The 20,229-nt window shown below is 39.9% G+C and overlaps 1 protein-coding gene across 1 annotated transcript in view; it reads left to right on the forward strand.

The window, feature by feature from the left end:
* ABCB11 (ATP binding cassette subfamily B member 11) overlaps window positions 1-20,229 on the forward strand; it is a 991,743-nt gene that overhangs the window by 487,142 nt on the left and 484,372 nt on the right. Inside the window, exon 8 of the mRNA XM_044075586.1 lies at window positions 8,701-8,834. Coding sequence (XP_043931521.1) covers window positions 8,701-8,834 — 134 coding nt within the window. The remainder of the gene's footprint in view (window positions 1-8,700; window positions 8,835-20,229) is intronic.

Genomic DNA, 20,229 nt, shown 5'->3' on the forward strand with positions numbered 1-20,229 from the left:
TTCAGACTTCAGTGTTGTAGTATTGCATTTTGCTGGCCGCTGGTGTTTGGATGTTTATGGTTTGGCCGGGAAAACCTTACTTGCAAAGCATTTTGTTCGGATTACTGCTAGCAGTACACAGCCATTACATGGGTAGATAAAGGTTGTGAGTGTTGCCTGGCATCAATGTTACTATTTGTATGTGCATAGGAGGAAGGGTTTAGCCCCTTAGATGGTGAGTGAGTATGCTATGCATTGTCTCTTAGCAAATGCAAGGGCAAACTGAGCACTCCTACATCTGCCTACACTCACAGCAGCTGCCAGTTCACCCTCTGACTCCTCATCTGTGTGTGGCTTTTGTGATCTTGCCATTCGTGCTGGGATGTGTGCCCCTTCTCCTTGTTGATACTACTGAAGTTGTTTTCTCAGGATGATGTTGTGTAGCATGGCACATACAGTGAATATTTCAGTACATGTACATGAATTGTACTGCAGACCTTCCCCAGATATTGCTAAGCACCGGAGCCACTACTTCAGCAGCCCAAACACATGCTCTATGATATTTCTGTTTTGAGGGTGTGCCTCATTATGGTGTTCTTCAACAGGTGTGTGTGCATTTCTGATGGGCGTCATTAGCCATGGTTCCAGTGCATAACCTGTATTCCCTGGTAAATGACCCTGTGGGATATCACCCCTAGTAAACATCTGATACAGTTGGGAGATGTGCCAGATATGTGAGTTGTGGTAACTGTCTGGGTAGTGCCATGTAATAGTGCATACATTTAAGATGATTCCCTTGGTATTACACATGACTTGGTAGTTAATAGAGTGGAAGCCCTTTCTATTTATGCAAAGTCTTCCCTGTTCCCCGGGTGCTGCCTTAATTTCTACATGTGCCATCTATGGCACCCAGTACTTCAGGGTAGTGTGCTACAGGGTAGAACTCCTGCATATTTCTGTCCCTGTCCTCAGGAGTACAGGGAAAATATACATGGTCAGTGGCATGTTAGAACATAACATTCAGGAACTGATGGAGGATCCTAGATGTTGATGCCTGTGACACCCCCAGGATGTCCCCTGTTGGTCTCTGAAAGGTACCCATAGCTAAAATTGTAAGTGTTACACATACCTTTGTCTCCACTGGGATGGGTTCCCCGCAGTTTGCCCTGGCTCTGTGTTGAGGACAAAAAAGGTTGCAAAGTTCCTGTAGTGTGTCTCTATTTACCTTGTAGCACTCTACAATTTCCACATCATGTAGATTTTTATAAGCTAACTGGAGTTTGAGAACTCTTCCTCATAGCATTGGTCTATTAGCAGCAGCAGCATAGACTTCAGCCTGTTGCACATACACGTGAATTAAAGCAACAGCAGCCCCTAACATTCTTTCTGTGTAGATTCCTTTCCATGGCTGTATTCCAATAGGTTTTGGATTTCACAAGGAAAACCAGCATTGAGTCTACACGGCTGCTTTATAGCTTGTTTAATAGCTATTCCATCTTGGATTGGTTGATTAGCATACAATTCAGCGGCTTATGTTGTAATTAGCATGTCACATTGTTTGCATGGCTCTGTGCACCACTATATACTGTGTAGAGCCTCTTACTGAATCCAAAACAGTTTGCTACCATGTTCATGTTGTGCCATACACAGTGTAAATGGACCATGTAGGCTTTATTGAATCTGGCTGCCTATCTTTCATGACTCAGATATGAAGCCACAGGTCAGCTTAGAGCAGCCTGTGGATTATTGATTATAAGAGAGTTGGGCTAAGCAATCAGGCTCATGGAAAGATTCAAAGACTTTGAGTTAAATGGTAAGGTCCTTTTCAGGTCTTTCTAGTTGGCAAGATACTTTGATTTATAAATACCAAACGGAGCATTATATTCGGTGATGGCTCTGAAAAGGGAAGAGTACAGTAGCAGGATGATGTCTTTGGACCTTGAAGGCATTCACTTGTAAATTAACTGGGCCAGACAGAACCTTTCTTAACTATGGTAGTAACATGAGGATCAAATGAGAGAGAATTGTCCACATAAGTACCCAGTTATTATAATTTTGCATTCAGAGAGGATGCCAGCAGCTTTTGCAACCTGGGGTCTGTCAGCTATTCAATTTGCAACTAAATGAATACCATAAGGGTTTACATTCAATTTTTGTAATGTTTTAGCAATACCAGCATGGGGATAGTGGCAAAAGCCTGGGCCACTTCAAGATAACCAATGTGCACTGAGTGACCACTGCCTACAGCCTTACAAGGCTCAGGAGACAGGACCTGCTCTTCACAAAAACAAACTGATAGAGCTCTAGATTTGCTAAGTTGTCTGTTTCTGTATAAATTGAATTCTTCTGTGATATATTTCATGGCTTTGCATATAAAGCTGATGAGGCTGATGGGTCTATAATTGCCAGGATCTGGAAAGAGACCACACTTGTGGCTGTTCTCCAGGTATCTGGTGCAAATACTATGGAAAGGCTGAGGTTAAAAAGTTTGAGTAGAAGCTCAGACAGCACATACTTGGCACTGAAGAGAATTCAGCCTGGTATGTTGTCTGGTCCCACAGAAGTATTACTTTTAGTCTTTGACAGGGATTTTAAGACTTGTTCCAAAGCGATTACGGGGGACACTAACTTTTCTGAGATAAGCTAAGAAAGAAATTGCAATAGCATAGAATGGGGCATCGAAGGCACTCTACCATCTTCTGGAAAGTGATTCAGAAAGTGGCACAAAGAAACTATATCACGTTGCAAGGTAAAGATAGAAAGATAAAGAAGATAATTAAACACCCTTCATAAGCGATGACAGCAACAACCTGCTCACCAGTCCATAGGACATCAAAGGCAGATGGAAGGAGCATTTCCTGCAGCTTCTTAATGAAGAAAACCCCACAGAAGCTGTACTGCTCCAGAAACAGCCTGTGATGAGAGAAGAAGAGGAGCCCACCCTAGAAGAAGTAAGAATAGCACTAAGGAAAATTAAGTCTGGGAAAGCAGCAGGCTCAGATGAGGTCACAGCAGATATGATAAAGATGCTGGGTGAGATAGGGGAGAAATGGCTCCTGAGGGTACTAATAGCAGTGTGGAGAGAAAGGCATATCCCAGATGACTGGAGAATAAGCATACTCATGCCAGTGTACAAGAACAAAGGGGGCATCAATAACCGTGGGCAGTACAGAGGCATCAAACATCTATCACATTGCATAAAAGTTCTGGAGATGGTGATCGATAAACGGATAAGCAGAGTAATGGAATGTAAGATGGGAGATGAGCAGTTTGGATTCAGATCAGGATGCAGCATAACTGACCCAATGTTTGCAGTGAGACAGATATTTGAGAAGAAGCTAGAGATGAGAGGAGAGAGTCCAACTGGGCATAACCAAACTTGGAGAAAACATATGACAAGGTACCAAAAAAGCTGCTCTGGGCAGTACTGTGGTGGTTTGAAGTCCCAGAAACATTGGTAAAATTAGTGCAGGCTATGGGCAAGGACCCAACAACTCGAGTACAAACAGTGTTCAGCCTCACAGAGGGGTTCCCAGTGGGAGTGGGTGTACAACAGGGTTCATCTGTGAGGCCACTCATGTTCATACTAGTGATGGACTACATCAGCAAAAAGGTCAGAGGGGGCAGCTCAACAAAGTTGCTGTATGCAGACAATGTGGCATTACAGGCAGACTCTGAGTTAGAACTTCAGCAAAGGATAGGAGAATGGAATGCAAAACTGAAGGCACATGGGATGAAACTAAGCACAGATAAGACGGTTATAATGGCAGCAGATTGGGGAAATCAAAAGAAGCTGAGAATAGAGATAGAAAGGAAGATAGTGGAACAGGTCAACAGCTTCATGTATCTGGGAGCGGTGGTTGAGGAGAAGGGAAATCTGAAGAGGTCAAAGCTAGAATCCGAGGGGCTGCAGCCAACTGGCATAGAGTCTCAGGTGTAGTCTAGGGCAGAAGAATGCCAACAAAGCTGAAAAGTAAGGTGTACAAGACAGTGGTGTGCCCAGTACTACTGTATGGTAGAGAAACCTGGGCAGTAAAGCAGAACAGCTGAAGAAGCTAGAGGTGATGGAAATGAAGTGCCTGAGAAAAGTGGTAACATTTACACTGTGGGACAGATGAAGAAATGAGGACATTAGAGCAGATGCCAAAGTAGTTCCAATTGCAGAAAAGATCAAAGAGAACAGATTATGGTGGTTTGGACATGTGCAGAAAAGCAGAAGACAATCTGGTGAGGAAGATTTGAGACAGACAGGAAAAGGTAAGAGGAAGTGAGGACATCCAGCAAAGAGGTGGAAGGATTGTGTGACAGAAGATCTCTGACAGTGAGGCATGAGTGTTGAAGAAGGCAGGAGTGTAGCACTGAATCGAGAGAGCTGGCGACAGTTAACGTGATACCCTGACCCCATGTAAAAATGGGAAAATGGGGGCTGATGATGATGATGACTAACTTTTCTGAGATACTGGGGGCAATAATGTGGGTAGGTGGGGTAAAGTTAACACTAAACTTGTCTGATAATATGTTGACTATATCCTTGGGATTGAAATATGTGATATCATTATAAAAGAATTCAGAGCATTGTTGAACATTATTCCTTAATTTTATGACATAGCTAAGGCCAGAGGAATAGTTTCCTTTGGTATCCGTAGTGACCTTAAGCACGTATCCTGCTTTACATTTTTGAATAGTACTCTTAAGTTCCTTGCTAGCATGTTTCATTGGGTCCTGAGATAAAGGGATAGGGATTTCTTACAATTTTTCATCATTTTCCATCTTTTGTTATACCATTTATTAATACGGGAGTTCCACTAGAGAAGTTTATTCCTGAAATTACCATTATATTTAAGGCAAACAGGTTCCGGCTTTTCTATGCAATTGTTTAGCTATTGCTAAAAATCAAGGGTGAATGTGGCAGCTGTCTCAGCTGGGTTTATTTGCAGGGAATTGTTGAGAATTTTGCTAGGTCTTCTACACGGTGAAGCATGTTCACCCTGTAGGAGTATACTCAGCCTCTGACAATGCGTATTATTCATCACACTCCTTGCCTGTAGCCATGTGCAGAAAAAAGTTTTCAGTATATAGCTCCCCATACTATTAAGTGTTGTGACGTGGTTTCTAAATTTCGATACTCATTTGGGCTCAGATAGTGACTGCTCATGTCTTTACTCAAAGACTTAAAGACCTGTAATTTGCAAGGATCTCCCATTATATTATATATTGTTAATCTGTTTCTAATGCTGTCTCATAGGTGTCACTATTCTGGCTTACTTTTACTGGCTCAGCTCAGTACCTTTGGCTACTTTATTTGAATTAAGATATCAGTGCTGTGCTATTGCTGACCAGCTTTGCCACTCCTTCCTTCAGTATTAGATAGCCATCTTGATCCTCTGGAGAAATGTCTAGGTGTCTTCCTTCACAGAATGATATTTTAAGCTTATCACTATCAAGATACAAGCACTGTCATGGCATGTAGTTATAAAGGCATTTATATTCCCTTGTGTTAACCCAACCCCCACACGGGGGGGGGGGGGATAAAATGATGGAGGAACAAGATATACTTTGTAACAAGACCACACGCTATTGAAGTCATTTTGGACAGTACCATATCACTGAAATAACAACTGATGCTATTAGCTAAATCTTTCTGTTATCTTTATAATCTTTGGAATATTTATTTATTTATTTATTTATTTATTTATTTATTTATTTATTTATTTATTTTATATTTGTTGACCGGGCTAGTCTAGCTGGATACATATCCATTTTCAGCAGAGGCCCGGGGAGAAAAGCTCCATGCACAAATACATTAAGGCATTAAAAACTTAGAAAAAAAATGACTAGCTTAAATTATACAGCATAATATGTAAAGAAAGTAAATTTTGTGAATACTGTACAGAGACATTAGAGTAGATTTTGGAGATAAACATGTCTTAATTCAATAGAAGGGTTACAAATACAATCAGGCAACAGTTAAACATAGTAATTAAGCATCAACATTCATTAGAGAGAAAAAATAAAAACCAATAAGTAAGAAAAAGAAAAATAGAGACTAGGAAGGACAATAATGCAGGTAAGAAGGGGTTAGTAGTTGATAGTCAATGACTCTCAAGGTGGGGTATTTGTTATAAAGCATGAGAGGAGGGGAGGAGAAAAAGTGAAGAGTATTTTTCAATCAGGCTTTGAGCAGGGACAAAGCCATTGTCTTTTTAGGTAATGTTTGAGGTGTTTCTTAAAGAGTTGTGTAGATGAGAGAGAAGTGAGTGTATTTGGAAGCTTATTCCAGATTCTACCAACAACACTGGAAAAGAGTGAATCTCCTGCTTTGTTATTAGATATATTGTTGGCAATCTGTAACTTATTAGCTGAGCGTAGTGTTGTAAGATTTTTGTATGGGAGATCAGATTAGAAAGGATAGGGGTGTTGGTGGGGTGGTGCAGAATTTTTTGTGCAATCAGCAGTTGATTATATTGTAGTTGGTTTTGTAGTTCTAACCAACTGAGTTGTTGAAGGTTGAGACAGTGGTGGGTTCTATAAGGGGAGCCAGTGGCAAATCTAGTAATTATTATTATAGCTAGTTTCCAGTTTGGAAAGGTTAAGCTTAGATAGATTGGCATAAATGGCAGATGCATAGAACAGGGTTGAATTAAGCTGAGTCTGGGCAATAGATTTCCTAGCTAGTGGGGTAAGGAAGGGTTTTATTCAATAAATATTGTATTTATCAACTGCATTCTTCCTTATGATTGCTTTTTAACTGCTCATTTTCCTCTGATATCTACTCAAATGGGTTATGCAATGCTCTTCATCTTAAGTTAATGGATGCCAAGCTCAAATGTCTGCAGTAGATTTATCACTCATTAATCTGATTGTTGATTGGTTGTTGGACACATTATGCATCTGTGCCACAAAGTCTGCTCTGGCTACCCACAATATGTAACCTGGGAAATTAGATGATGTTACTTCTTAGTTATCTTGTCCTACATGATTATCAGACTTTTTGGTGATGATAGGCTGTTAGTGATTCCCAAAATGTGACTTAAGTAATCAAGTAAATTTGCTTATCAGGTTCTTCTTTTGTGAAATGCACTGTATTGTCAGCTTTAGGCATTCACCTAAATGGCAATTCTTTTAGAAAAAAATGAAAGACTTGTTTATTTAAAAACTTCTTTTTAACCCGTTAGCCTTTAAAACTATTACCATTCATTTTTACTATCTAATTTTCTATTGATGTTTTACTTACATTTCAATCTTCATGTGTTGTTTTATCTTGTTTTCCAAAGAGCTTAGGCATGAATACTTTAAAAAGTTAATTAAAAAAGTCTTTTAAAAAGTTGATTGTTTAAAAATAGTTAAGGATTTCAGGTACTCCACCCTCAAAGTGACAAAACAGTTTCCCTTCTTTCAGCATAACTGAAGGCTTTTTGCAAATGATATTTGGAGATATCAGTGACTGTCAGAATGACTGCAGTGTCTGTCACAATGATACATTCGGGTAGGAGGCAATCAGCTCCTGCTGCTTCATGACTCTCAAACTGTCCAGATTTTCAAAGAATGTACAGATTTTTGCCTTTTATTTTTAGTCTGTTTTTCTTAAAATCTGTGGTTTTCTGCTAAATCATTGAAGATTGAAGTTACTTAAATGAGTAAATGACAGACATTTAAATTGTAGACTTCGGTCCTTTCAGAAAATGCACATTAATACAAAACTCATTATTCCTGCAACTTTCTAAATTTATAAGAACAACATTTAGCAGATGGTGCAGTGGTAGCATTGTCACCTCACAGTGAGAGATTCTCTGGTTTGATTCTTGGCTGGGGTGCCTTCTGTGTGGAGTCTGCATGTCCTCCCTGCATTCGTGGGGGTTTCCTCTAGGTGCTCCGGTTTCCTCCCACATTATAAAAACGTGTTTGGAGTGTTTTTCCCCGGGCCTCCATTGAAAATTGGCTTTGTTCCAAGTTGGACTTTCCCAGTAAATAAAAATATCAAATTTGGGCCTTTGTTACACCATTATTTTGGCTTTGCCCAGAATTCTTGCACTAAGAGGTTGAGAAGTATAATCTCCCTGAGTAGTTTGTTGATCTGTTGAGATGAAGTGGCTTTGAAATAAAAGTTGGAAGGGTCACCCAATATTCATAAGGTTTTCTTTTATGCAGATGTGCTCAGACTTTGCCTTTGCTGAGTTCCACTAATAGGTTTTGGAGTGACTACAGAAGAAGTCTATGAAGGCTAGGGAGAAAATTTGTTTCAACTTTATGCTGATTTTGCCGAACAACCAAAATAAATAAATAAATAAAAGGTCTAAAGGATGTTTTGCTGTTAGTTATACATTATATAAAGATGCCAAGATTTTTTATATAAAATATAGCCTTTAATTTTGCTGGAGTAGTACAATTCAGTAGCATTCAACCATATGACAGCATGTATCCCACAATCTTCTGCATGAACTATCATGTATCATTTAGAAACATGCATGTTAATTTACTGTTTTATGTATTTAACACTATGGCACTGGTACTACTTACTGAGAAGTGTATTTCTGCAAAATTTGTAAAGCCAATTTAGTATCTTGCAAGTATAATGAAAATAATTAAAAAACAATTTTATTTGACTAGTATAACTATTTAACCAAGTCATTTTACATTGTACACACAAAAACTTAATGATAGTCTGTTTCTTAACATAACTCAGATTACTGAATAAAGCTGTATGAATTATTACAATTTTAGATATGTTTCTGGGTAACAGCTGCAGCACGTCAAGTTCAGAAAATCCGAAAAGCTTATTTTCGGAAAGTGATGAGAATGGAGATTGGTTGGTTTGACTGCAATTCTGTTGGAGAACTTAACTCTCGGATGTCAGAGTAAGCATTTAGAAAAATTTTCTTTGAAGATGTTATTATGTAAAAGGCATACTTGCTATGGATTTTATTTATCTGCATACATATGACTACATGTACTTGTCAGTTCATGAATATTATTGCCTATCTCCTTGGCATTATATAAAATTGATGACACACTGCACTATGTCAAGCCTAATACGCATAACACTTAAACAACACATACATTGTCAGGATATGGGTAAGTGGGGGGTTACTGTTTGGTCATGAGGTCACAGCCTGAGTGATCAGACTAGAGCCCCCCATAATTAGTAAATATGTGAATTAGCTACAACCCTGCCACAGTGTATTCCTGTTATACAATGGTGTTATCTTAAAAAGAAATGTCTTGCTTTTTTAAACACTGCAGTTGAATAATCCCATCTCCATTTGTGTTTCACCTCTCTGTACTGCTACATTGAGAAGAGAAGGCTTACAGCTGTACTGCACGTATTGTACCTGTGCCTGTCCTTGTATTTGGTGACACAATCTCAGTTCATCATGTAAGCAAAATGGAGACACTGTAAGTGTGTCAGGTAAAGGAAGGCAGTGCAGTCATTGAAGCATACAGGCTAACTGCATACTAATATTAAAAGGATTATGTTATGTCATAGTGTTCATGCCTGTAATCTATACCATAACAGGATGGACGTGTATAAACTTCAACAAAATGTTTATTTATTAAGTGGGATTTTTTTTCAGAGGAGATATCATTGCTTTTGGAATATTTTGCCTGTAAGCAGCATAGAAAAATGGTGGGCATAAGTTGCAATACTTTAATAGTCACAATGTCATTGTAGATATAAAACTCTCGAAGTGTGTTTCAAAGCATATAAAATGTAAAGGTTAAAGGTCTGTTAAACTGCAATGGGCCTACCTTTCCGGTTTGCTTGGGCTACCAATTTAACTTGAACCAGTAACATGGCAGATCACAGATGACAAATGGAAATGTAATTTGATTGATGTACTTTACTTTAGCACTGCCTTCAACCCTGTAGCACACAGAAAACCTACATTAAAATAAAGAGACTGAATTCATTCTAAACTCAGATATTCAGATCACTAATTTACAGTGTCAGACCCTAGAGAAAGTGTGTCATCAGTAAGACAGGTAAGAACTGTGGTATGTCTGAACTGAGAATTAGGTACTGCTGTATGCCAGGTCATCATATTTGAAGTCATGTTCTGTCTGGATAATAGTACAAGCATGCGTGCAGATGATGCAGACGTAATGATCACAAATGGGGTAGGGGTGGGATTCCACGCTGACTTAAACAGTCATAGTGAATGACAGCAGAGGTCCAATCGAGAGGGTCAACGACAAGAATCAAAGCAGCATTTTGTTAACTGTTTTAGGTCCAGGTAACCAGCTAGGCTAACCCCTTTTTCAGTGCAGCCCCTGGAGGAAAAGATTCATTAATGCCTATCAAAATTACAATTTTACATTATTGTGCATAGTGCCACTAAAACCAAGCGGTGATATATTCTTTCAGTGTTTACTTTGAAACAGATATTTATTTATGCTGCATAGACTGTTTGCACAGCTTATCTAACAGAAATATAACATACGACATTAATACATCCTCATCTGATTATCATGCTACGTTGATTAATGCATGATTCACAGATTATTCCAAGAGATAGCTGCTGCAAAGAAAACAAATAAAATAAAGATACAGGCAAGACAGACGCACAACAGTCAGTTGCAGAGCTAAAGACTGAAAGGCAAAAAAACTGAAACAGGGAGGGGACCTAAAAAAAAGTCAGGCTGTTCTGTAAGTTTTGGCAGTCCACGTTATGCTTAAATTCATCAAGGGAGGATCACAGATAAAGCCTCTTCGTGGCAGCATGGGAGACAGAATGCTTGTTTAAGTTGGAGGGCTTCTCTTCAATGGTCCCTTTCTACAGACGTTTTGTAGATGATCTTTTTTTTCATCTGGAAAGGGACCATGGATGAGTTGACTGCATTTTTTGATAAGGTTAATAATTTGTTTGAATTTCTGAAGTTTAGTTACAAGTATTCTGGATCTTGGATGGACATGTACATAGAGAGATTGGACAATGGGTTATTGAATACTGGGGTATATGGGAAGTCTTGCCATCAAAATGCCCTCTTACACAGACATAGTATGCACCCAAGATATGTATTTGGGAATGTGGTCAGAGGTCAGGCCATGAGGGTATCCCGGTATAATCCATCCCATACAGGATTTACTTTGGAACTGAATGATTTGCGAGAAAGTGTCATGGCTAGGGCATATAGGACAGAGGAAATTGAGAAGGGGTTGTGTGGTTTGTCCACATTATGGGAGGGTGTAGCCACTCCTTATTTTTCAGATGTTTCAGCTAGTCAAAGTGTATTGGAGCCTTCTAAGGGGTCTATTAAATCTGATAGGATCAGGGTACCCCTGTTTCATACCTAAGATGTGGGAAGTGTTAAGGATGCAATTAGGACTCATTGGGAGGTGTTAACAGTGGACCCTAGTATTAACGAGATTGTAGGTGATACCCCACACTTTGTTTACAAGAATAAATTCAACCTGAAGAGGTTATTGTGCTACCCCAACCATATGGGTAGAGTTGAGACACATGATATATTGGGGACAGTTCCCTGCAATCAGTGCAATTTTTGTGATTGTATAGATTCTAGTGAAAGTTTTGTTCATCCACTTGATGGTAGTAGATATGTGTTCCGGGTTCTTGCTGATTGTATGTCTGAGCATGTAGTATATCTAGCGTACTGTGTAGCATGCAGGGCATTCTATGTTGGCAAGACAGATAAGAAGTTTAGGGACAGGATATGTGAACACCTCTACCAGATGAGGATTAGGTCCCCTGTTAATGCACTTTCTAAAGATGTCCTGGGAGCAGATAATATCCATGTGTTTAAGTTTAGAGTTATTGACATGATATATGCTAACCCCAGAGGTGGGGATACCAGGAACTGCACTGAGAGTCAGGAAGCTAAATGGATCATTAGGCTCAGGGCAGATCAAGACCCTGGACTTAATGACAAAGTACCCCTTAAGCCCTTTTTGAAGTTCAGGGGGCTTAGGTAGAGGTAGGGTTGTGTTGTAATGTGTATTTTTTATACATATATGTTTTTTATGCATAGGTATATATCTTTTAAAACTTTGTTTATATATATATATATATATATATATATATATATATATATATTTTTTTTTTTTTTTTTTTTTTTATGCATTATTGATCTATTCAATTGTTTATGTGTCTGAGTTTTAGTGTATAGATGTTTGTCATTTGCAGACATGTCTATCACTTTAAGATCATTCATTAATCTTGGTTTTGTGCCTTTTTTATATAAAAGGGAATACCTATTTTATTAGTGCTTATGGTCTGATGAAGCCCTGTTGGGTGAAAGCGCTTACCTCATTTGTTTCTATTGTGGCTCCTGAATAAATTATTTTATCGTGGAATGGATGATTTTTGACTCTAACAGCTTTGTGTTGCTTCGGTATCTGTGGTTTTTGTTTACTATTATTCTTGGACTGTGTGTGGTGCTCAGAGCATTCACTCCCTGGGAGTTCTTGTTTTTTGGCTTAATAATAAAAAATATGCATTAATTACAATTTGGGCAGCAACGTAATAAACATTATAGTAGGTAAAGTGAATCAGGAACAACATACCAAGTGTTTATCAAAGTGAATCAGGAACCACATACCAAGTGTTTATCAAAGTGAATCAGGAACCACATACCAAGTGTTTATCAAAGGAAAGCAGAAGAGAGAGTTACAGTTTCATTTCATGATGAAGGCCTTACTAAATGTCTCAACCCTGCTCTTTTACAATACGTAAGAGTTTGCCAGAAAAGTAAAAAAGAACATGCCTGTGGTCCTCATACGTTCCATGCTTAAATCCTTATTAGATGCAGCATAGCTTCCTCTGAGTCAGCTTATATGTAAGGCTAAATTGTAAATGAGTATTTTAGCTATATAATTTCAGCCAAAAAGCAAATATAGAGAGTGCCCTAAAGTAGTAGGTTCCACTGGATCCAATAGCAACAAAATGGGTAGACCTACAAGGATGAGAAGTTTATACAATGAACTATTTCCATGATGCAGAAAATTATGATTCAGAGACACATTAGCCTTAATAAGTAAAAACCTCATTAACAGCTAATCTGCATGTCTTGGAATCACCCTTAATTGCCATAATAACAAACCAGCACATTCCTGCACTAGTCAGCACTAACAACCCATGCATCCCATTAGTGCAGGCACCCATCCTCATTCACTCTTCCGCAGACATACATTCAAGCACACACCCTCCCCCAACAAACCTCTTACCCATCCCTGAGTTGACAGAAAGTGGAATATTTAAAGTTTAATTCCTGTTGCAGGGCTCAACATGTCATGTGGTCTCCCATTTTCATAACGGTACAGTTATAGTCATGGAGTCCAACTCATTTGTGCACTACAAAGTAATAGGGCTGCAGTTTTGTTGAGCTGTTTGGAAAAAAAATAGCTGATAAAGATTTTTAACACTTCTTGCTAGTATGATGCATTCAGCAGTTACTATCTACCACATTTCCCCACCTACTTAATATTTTCAAGAAATATCACAAGTGCTTTCCAATTTGTAGTTTAAGCAGGAAATTCCTCCCCCTCATTACTGTCACAACACCCAAATTACTGTAAGTTTGATTCTTCTTATTAATTCACAGATGTGATTACAGCTAGAAGAGTATGCTTGTATTGTTCCTCAGCAATATCTGGGCAGCTTCTAGTGCTAGTCCCTTGGCTTGTTTTCAGGTAAAATAGGCTTATGATCAGCTTCCATGTAGGCATTTGCAACTGTTTTAACTATCTTCCTTTTATAGGAAAGGAACAAAAAATCATGTGGTAAAGTGGCCCAATTAATAGCATTGTCACCCCCTAGCAAGAGGTTCCCTGGTTCGATTCTTGGTTGGGGTACCATTTGTGTGTAGTCTGCATGTCCTCCCTGTGTTTGGATGGGTTTCCTCCAAGTGCTTCTATTTCCTCCCACATTCCAAAGACATTTAGTTGGGGAGATTGGACAATCTAAATTACCCATAGGTGTGAATGTGCATTTGAGTGTGTAGTGTGGATAACAGTACCACGGCAGGACTGGCCACCTGGTAGTGTAAACCTTGGTTCTAGTTGATTGATTGCCACTGGTGAAGCGATACCCCAACCCCAAGTGCAAAAATGCAAAAAAAGTTGTTGTGGCTGGCTGGATGGATGGATAAACAAGCACTTGGCATGACAGAATAATACTTTTCTCATCTCCTACAGCAAGACAATTAAAATTAATAATCATTTTTGTCATGGGCAAACATTTTCTACTATATTGGGTTTCTGTGCTATTAGCTGGATCCAGCCTGTTTTATATCCAGCCAGGTCATTTAGAGTATTCATTTACAGAGATTATATAAATATCATGTTGGACCCCCCCTCCCCAACATGGTGCTGAAATCATACGTGAGGAGACCATTCTGTAGGCCTCCTATAGAATTCCTCACTTAGACTCCAAACTCATTAGTTTGACTACCTCAACTTTTTTACCACACAGTAGCTTAGGAATGCTAGTTAACTTCTTCTGTAGGAGCAATAGTGTGGAATGATGGGATAAAGCCTTGACTATGACCCAGGCAACCAAAGTTTAGCTTGAAGCTAGAATGCCTGTTTATTGTTGTGGGTAATTAGAAGCACAGAATTCCAGTAAAAGCATTTTTCAATTGTCAAAGTAGGTTCATTGTTTACATTGTTAAATGCACAGTATGATTTTGTTTTTATGTTGGTAAGTCTACCAATTATTTACATGAGAGGATTTATGAACATTTATATGCAATTAGCCAAAAGAATGTGAACAATGCTTTGTAGAGTCATGCAGCAAAATGTGCAGGTTTCAAGAAAGTTGTTTTCTCTGTGTAAGATAGTGTGGTGTTTAACCAAAGGGGAGGGGATTTTAAATCTCTGTTAAAAGAGGAGCCATTATAGCAATTAGAATGGAATAGTGATACCTATTTTAATTTGAATGATGATATTAGTATAAGGAAACCTTTGAAATTGAGACAATTGAAATGAAATATTTACATTTTTGATTTCTTTTAAGAAGATGTGTTTTAATTGAGGTGTGTCACATGACATCTATATGTTTTTAGTGAACATTATTTAAGATTTGAGTCGATTGGTATTTTGTTTCAGAAAAGTCCAAGTTAATCTGGATGATGAAAATGCTAAAAAGAAACAAAATAATTTGCATATTTTTAAAAAGTGGCGCTTTAAGACTATATGAAAAAGCATCATCTGATGAAGTATTTTATGTTTCAAAGATGAAAGCACTTCACTTAATAAATTGCGTGCTTATTAGCCCTGGGCATCCTGGTTATTGGTGTGGTGCTTCTTTATTTATTATTTACCATGCTTTTCAAACACTGTTTTTTTTGTAATTTAAAAATATACCTTGAAGGCATACTTTATTTTCTTTAATAAATAAATTTTCTTTACTTTGCAAACTGTTCTGGCTATGCACAGAACAAAAGAACTGGCGGATATTTGTACAACGATTGACAGGACCTGTAGTAGTGGCATGTGTGTTAAGGGCCTTGATAGCAGCTGGTTGATTGCAATGTGTGTTACTAAAAACAAGGCCTCAGAGCCTGCACTATGTCCAGGACATTGAAGCATGTTCATCTTAATCATCTGTCTTAGAATCAGCTGCGCCTTGTTATTCCCTCCATCTACAGGATATGCAGCTGGCAAATAAAGAACAGTAGGGCGTTGTTTGTTCCTGCAAAACAAACTGATAACTTTGAAAAAAGGCAAAGACATAACACCTGAAACGTATTTATTTTATGTGCGCATTTGCATTTATTTTCGAGAGAACGATAAATACTTAAAACAATTAAGCACTTTCATCTCTTACTCTTACACTTGAGACTTCTTCAGAATTGTGGTTTAGTCATCACATGGCCTAGTATTTATACATAAAATCCTAATTAGTTCCTGATGGCATAATTAATTTATAAAAACACTCTACTACATTTAAAGAGATACAGTATAATTGCATTTAAAAAATATATTACAAATTTCAAGTAAAATACTGAAAAAATCTCCACTATTAAAACTAAATTAATTAATGTAATCACAATAATCAATACTCATTCATAAAATAAAAATGAAAAAAATAAAAAATGAATATACTACTGCCATCATAATCTTGCTGCTCTCAATTTTAATACAGGTTTAATGAAAATGTTCTTATTTAAACCCCGGGGGTGAACTGACATTCAATTTAAGCTGCCATAAAAGTTCTTTATATTCCAACCTGTTTTCTCAGTCACCACCCCTAGGGTCAATGCTGATTTTGTTGATGATGCCAAATCTAAAAGAGTTGAAACTGGTGTCCCTCTCTGATCTATGTTTCATCTGTATTTTTCCATCTTCATTGGTTCATAGGTTCATACTAGGCTATCTGCCCTAGGGCATTTATAAGCCTAGCCAGAGTGTGTATGGCTTTCGCCACCCATTTTAAATTAATTTTGCTATGCCTTTTTTTGAGGTTAGTATACTGTGCCTCTGTCTAACAGTGACACAGAAGTGATAGCCGGGGTAAACCTACGATCTCCCATCCACTCATCAAGATTCCTCTTGAAGAGAGTCAATGTGGGACTCTGCCTAACCTGGACTGGGATTTTATTCCAGAGTGAAGGGAGCCTCTGGGTTATGAATCTGTCCCTCCAGCATGTCCTATTTATTTCAGTGCTGAGGTTCAAGTCTCTCGAGCTGAGCTCGATGGGATTTGGATTTTCTGAGGTGCAGCATGTCCATTAATTCCGGGTTGGACCATGGCTTTATACGTCAGGCACAGATCGCCTCTGAGCAGGCGGTATGCCACTGAGTAGAGCTGGAGTTTCTTTAACCGGGCAGCATATGGCATCTGTTTGAGCCCTTTGATCCTCTTGGTGAGGTACTTTTGGGGTCTTTCCAGTTGCTGCAGGTGTCTGGTAAGGTACATCCCAAAAGGGGCATTGTACTCAATTATGGGCCTGATGAGGGATGAGTAAAGAGGCACGATGACCTCCCCTGATCTAGATGTGAATCCCTTCATGATTAGGTGGGCTATATAAAATGTTTTTCTAACCACTTTGGCCACGTGGTTGTCAAATGAGAGATTGCTATCAACTTGGGTCCCCAGGTCCCTAATGACTTCTTCTGTACTTAATGGATTACCACCTATGTGGTAATTTGTGGGCAGTTTGTTTTGCCAAAGGGATGACTATACACTTTTTGGCGTTTAGCTTGAGGCCATGGCTCTGGCACCAGTTGTCTGTTTCTATGAGGCCCTTTTGGAGGATGCTTGTGTCGGCTGGAGAGTTGATTATGGCACCCAGTTTGCAGTCATCTGCGAACTTGGTCAGCCACAGTCCTTCCGTGTTGGCCTGTACCGCTGGGAAATATATACCGAACAAGAGAGGTCCCAGGACTGAGCCTTGTGGGATGCCACTTGTAACTGGTTTGGAGTCTGACATGGCTCCAGCAATTCTAACCATGTGGGTTCTGTCCTTGAGCCAGTTTGCAACCCATCTAGTGACATAGGGGTTTATACTTAAGATGGTGAGCTTATCTATAATGCCCGAGTGGGCTTTTGCGAGGTCCAGGTAGGCTGTGTGGACCACCTTCCCCTCGTCAATGGCCTTGGTGACTGTTTCAAAGAAATCGACCAGGTTTAAGAGGCAGGATCTGCCTTTAACAAAGCCAAACTGGGTAGGATCCAGTGTCTGTAGGTCCCCAATATCTTTATTTATGAGGTCCATGATGATCCTTTCCATAGCTTTGCAGACCAAGCTAGTCAGGCTTATGGGGCGATAGTTTCCAGGATCCGTTGAGGCACCACCTTTGTGGAGAGGGACCACTGTTGCTGTACGCCACTCTTTGGGTACATATCCTGTAGTAAGGCTAAGATTGAACAGTAGTTTTATGTTTGGGTTTAGGTCTTCTTGGAGTTCATGTAGGACGCAGCCCGGGACACCATCTGGTCCCATTGATGCTGTGTTTTTTGCTTTGGAGAGGGCGGCTCTTACCTGAGCATCTGAGATGTCAGGGGCAGCACTCTGTTGGGATAGATATTTGCCCTTTTGGTGGGGAGGGGGGAGAAGTTTGCACTGAACCTGTCAGCTAGGATGTTGGCAATGTCTGTGGGCTCGGTGTTTTTTTGTCATTTTGGACTAATTCTGAGCATATCTGGGAATTCCCACCCAGGTTCCTAACATAACTAAAGAAAGCCTTGTGATTATCCTTAGTGTCCTGTGCAATTTTTCTCTTGAAGCCGGCCTTAGACGATTTTATGAGTGCCCGTAGTTTTTTGCTAATACTGATCAGAGATGCCTTCCCTTTTTGGGATTTTGCTCTATCATGTAGTAGCTTCCTCCTTCTATTGTATAGTTTGTTTATGGCTGGGGTCCACCAGACAGGATGTCTGCCTTTGGAGGATTGGGTCTTGGTTTTATTTGGGATTGCATGATCCATGCATTCCTGAAGGTGTTCATAGAATGCTTTTATAAAGGATTCTGCGGTCTGGGCCGTATTTTCCACAGGCCCAGGGGCTTTGAAGGATTTCGCCTCGGTTTTGAGGCGTGTGAAATTTGCTTTAGAGAAGTTTTTCACTGTGGTTTTCTGGGCAGGGGGTGGGGTCGGGATGTGAATATCCAGTGAGATTAGTTTATGGTCTGATCTTACCAGTGAGGGATACACTTCTGGTCTGGAGCATAGTGTCCCCATGTTGGTGATGATCAGGTCCAGTATGTTTTCCCTCTTGTGGGAGTGGTAACAAGTTGTTCCATAGCATTTGAGTTTATAAATTCTAGGAACCTTTGGGCTAGGGTGTTGGAGCTAGAGTAATGCTCCCAGTCTATGTTTGGGTAGTTGAAGTCGCCCAATATAATGGTGTTTAGAGAGACCTTCATATTTTCCAGTATTCTCAGGAAGGCCAAGTGGGGTTCCTGTGTTTGGGAGGGTAGTCTGTAGCAGGCTATAAACTGGAAGGCAGTTTTACCCACAGTTAGTTGCACATGGATAGTCTCTGATGCTTCGTGCTGTGCCACCAACTTGGAGGTGTGGGTATCTTTGACAAATATTGATACTCCCCCTCCTTTTGTGGTTCGGTCCAAGTTTTGGGGCCGAAAAGCATGGTATGAGATATAACCTGGTAGTGCTGGGGTGCTCTCGGGAGCCTTGAACCAGGTTTCTGTTACTGCACAGATATCGATGTTCTCCATGCTAAGGAGAGTTTCGAGTGCGTGCATCTTGAGGTTTAGACTTCTGGCGTTGAGTAGCATTACTCTTAGTTTCTTATCCCTTGTGATACCTATGGAGGTGGGTTTGTCTTTTGAGCCTTGCCTAAAAAGGCACTATGGGGTAGCAAGAGCCTTTGCCAATATCCGAAAGCCCAGGGGTGACAGGTGCAAGCCGTCCCTAGCGAAGCATCGTGGCTTGTCTAGCATGTCATCCCAGGCTGACAGGCATTGGTTCCCCTTTGAATGACACCAACACTTAAGCCAATTGTTGAAATTGATCATCTTGTCTTCATATTGTGGCATCATTCTTGGTGAGGGTAAGATGATTCTCAAGGTCAGGGTCATACCGGCCTGGGCTACATGCTCAGAGAGCTCCTCTATGTCTCTTTTCATGTAGTCCAGGGAGGTACGTCTCTGGTCATTCACACCAGCATGGACAATGACTGAGTCATATTTGTACTTGCCTTGGAGTGACCTGAGTGCTTGTGTTATGTGGCGGATCCTAGCGCCCGACAGGCAGCTCACTGTGACCTTCTCCTTGTTCAGCCTGGTGAGTGGGACGTCAGTGTGCCTGACGATAGAGTCACCTATTACAAGTGTATCAGGTGTGTTGTTTAGCCTTAATGGCTGTGACTGTTCGGCACACTGGCTTTGTGAGCTATGTGTTGCATGTGTTTTGTTTTGGGGTAGCGGTTGCTTGGGTGTCTGCTTTGGAGGTCTCTGCTGCTTAGGCAGATTTTTATTTAGAGCCTCCGAGTATGTTTTTGTGTGTTTATGTGTTTGGTTTGTTGTCGTGGTAGGTCTCTGTGAGACTGGAATTGTAGTGAGTGTGGTTTCCTTCTCCTCCTGACTGGTTACGCCAGTACTGAGTTGAGAGAGCTTAGCCTCCAGTTTGGCTATATGGTTGCATCTCTCACATGTGTTGGAATTTGTTGGGAGGAGGAGAGGGTTGTCTGTGTACATGAGGCAGTTGTAACATTGCCTCAAGATTCCCAGATTCACCAGCTGGACCGGAGAGGAGATTGACAACTGACCTTTGGACATGCTAGAATAGTATTGGGAATTCCTTTATAATTGAAAAAAAGGGCCAATGGGGAA

Source organism: Protopterus annectens, chromosome 6.part1 (genome assembly GCF_019279795.1).
Source record: "Protopterus annectens isolate FY-2018-M chromosome 6.part1, PAN1.0, whole genome shotgun sequence".
NCBI classification, from domain to species: domain Eukaryota; kingdom Metazoa; phylum Chordata; order Ceratodontiformes; family Protopteridae; genus Protopterus; species Protopterus annectens.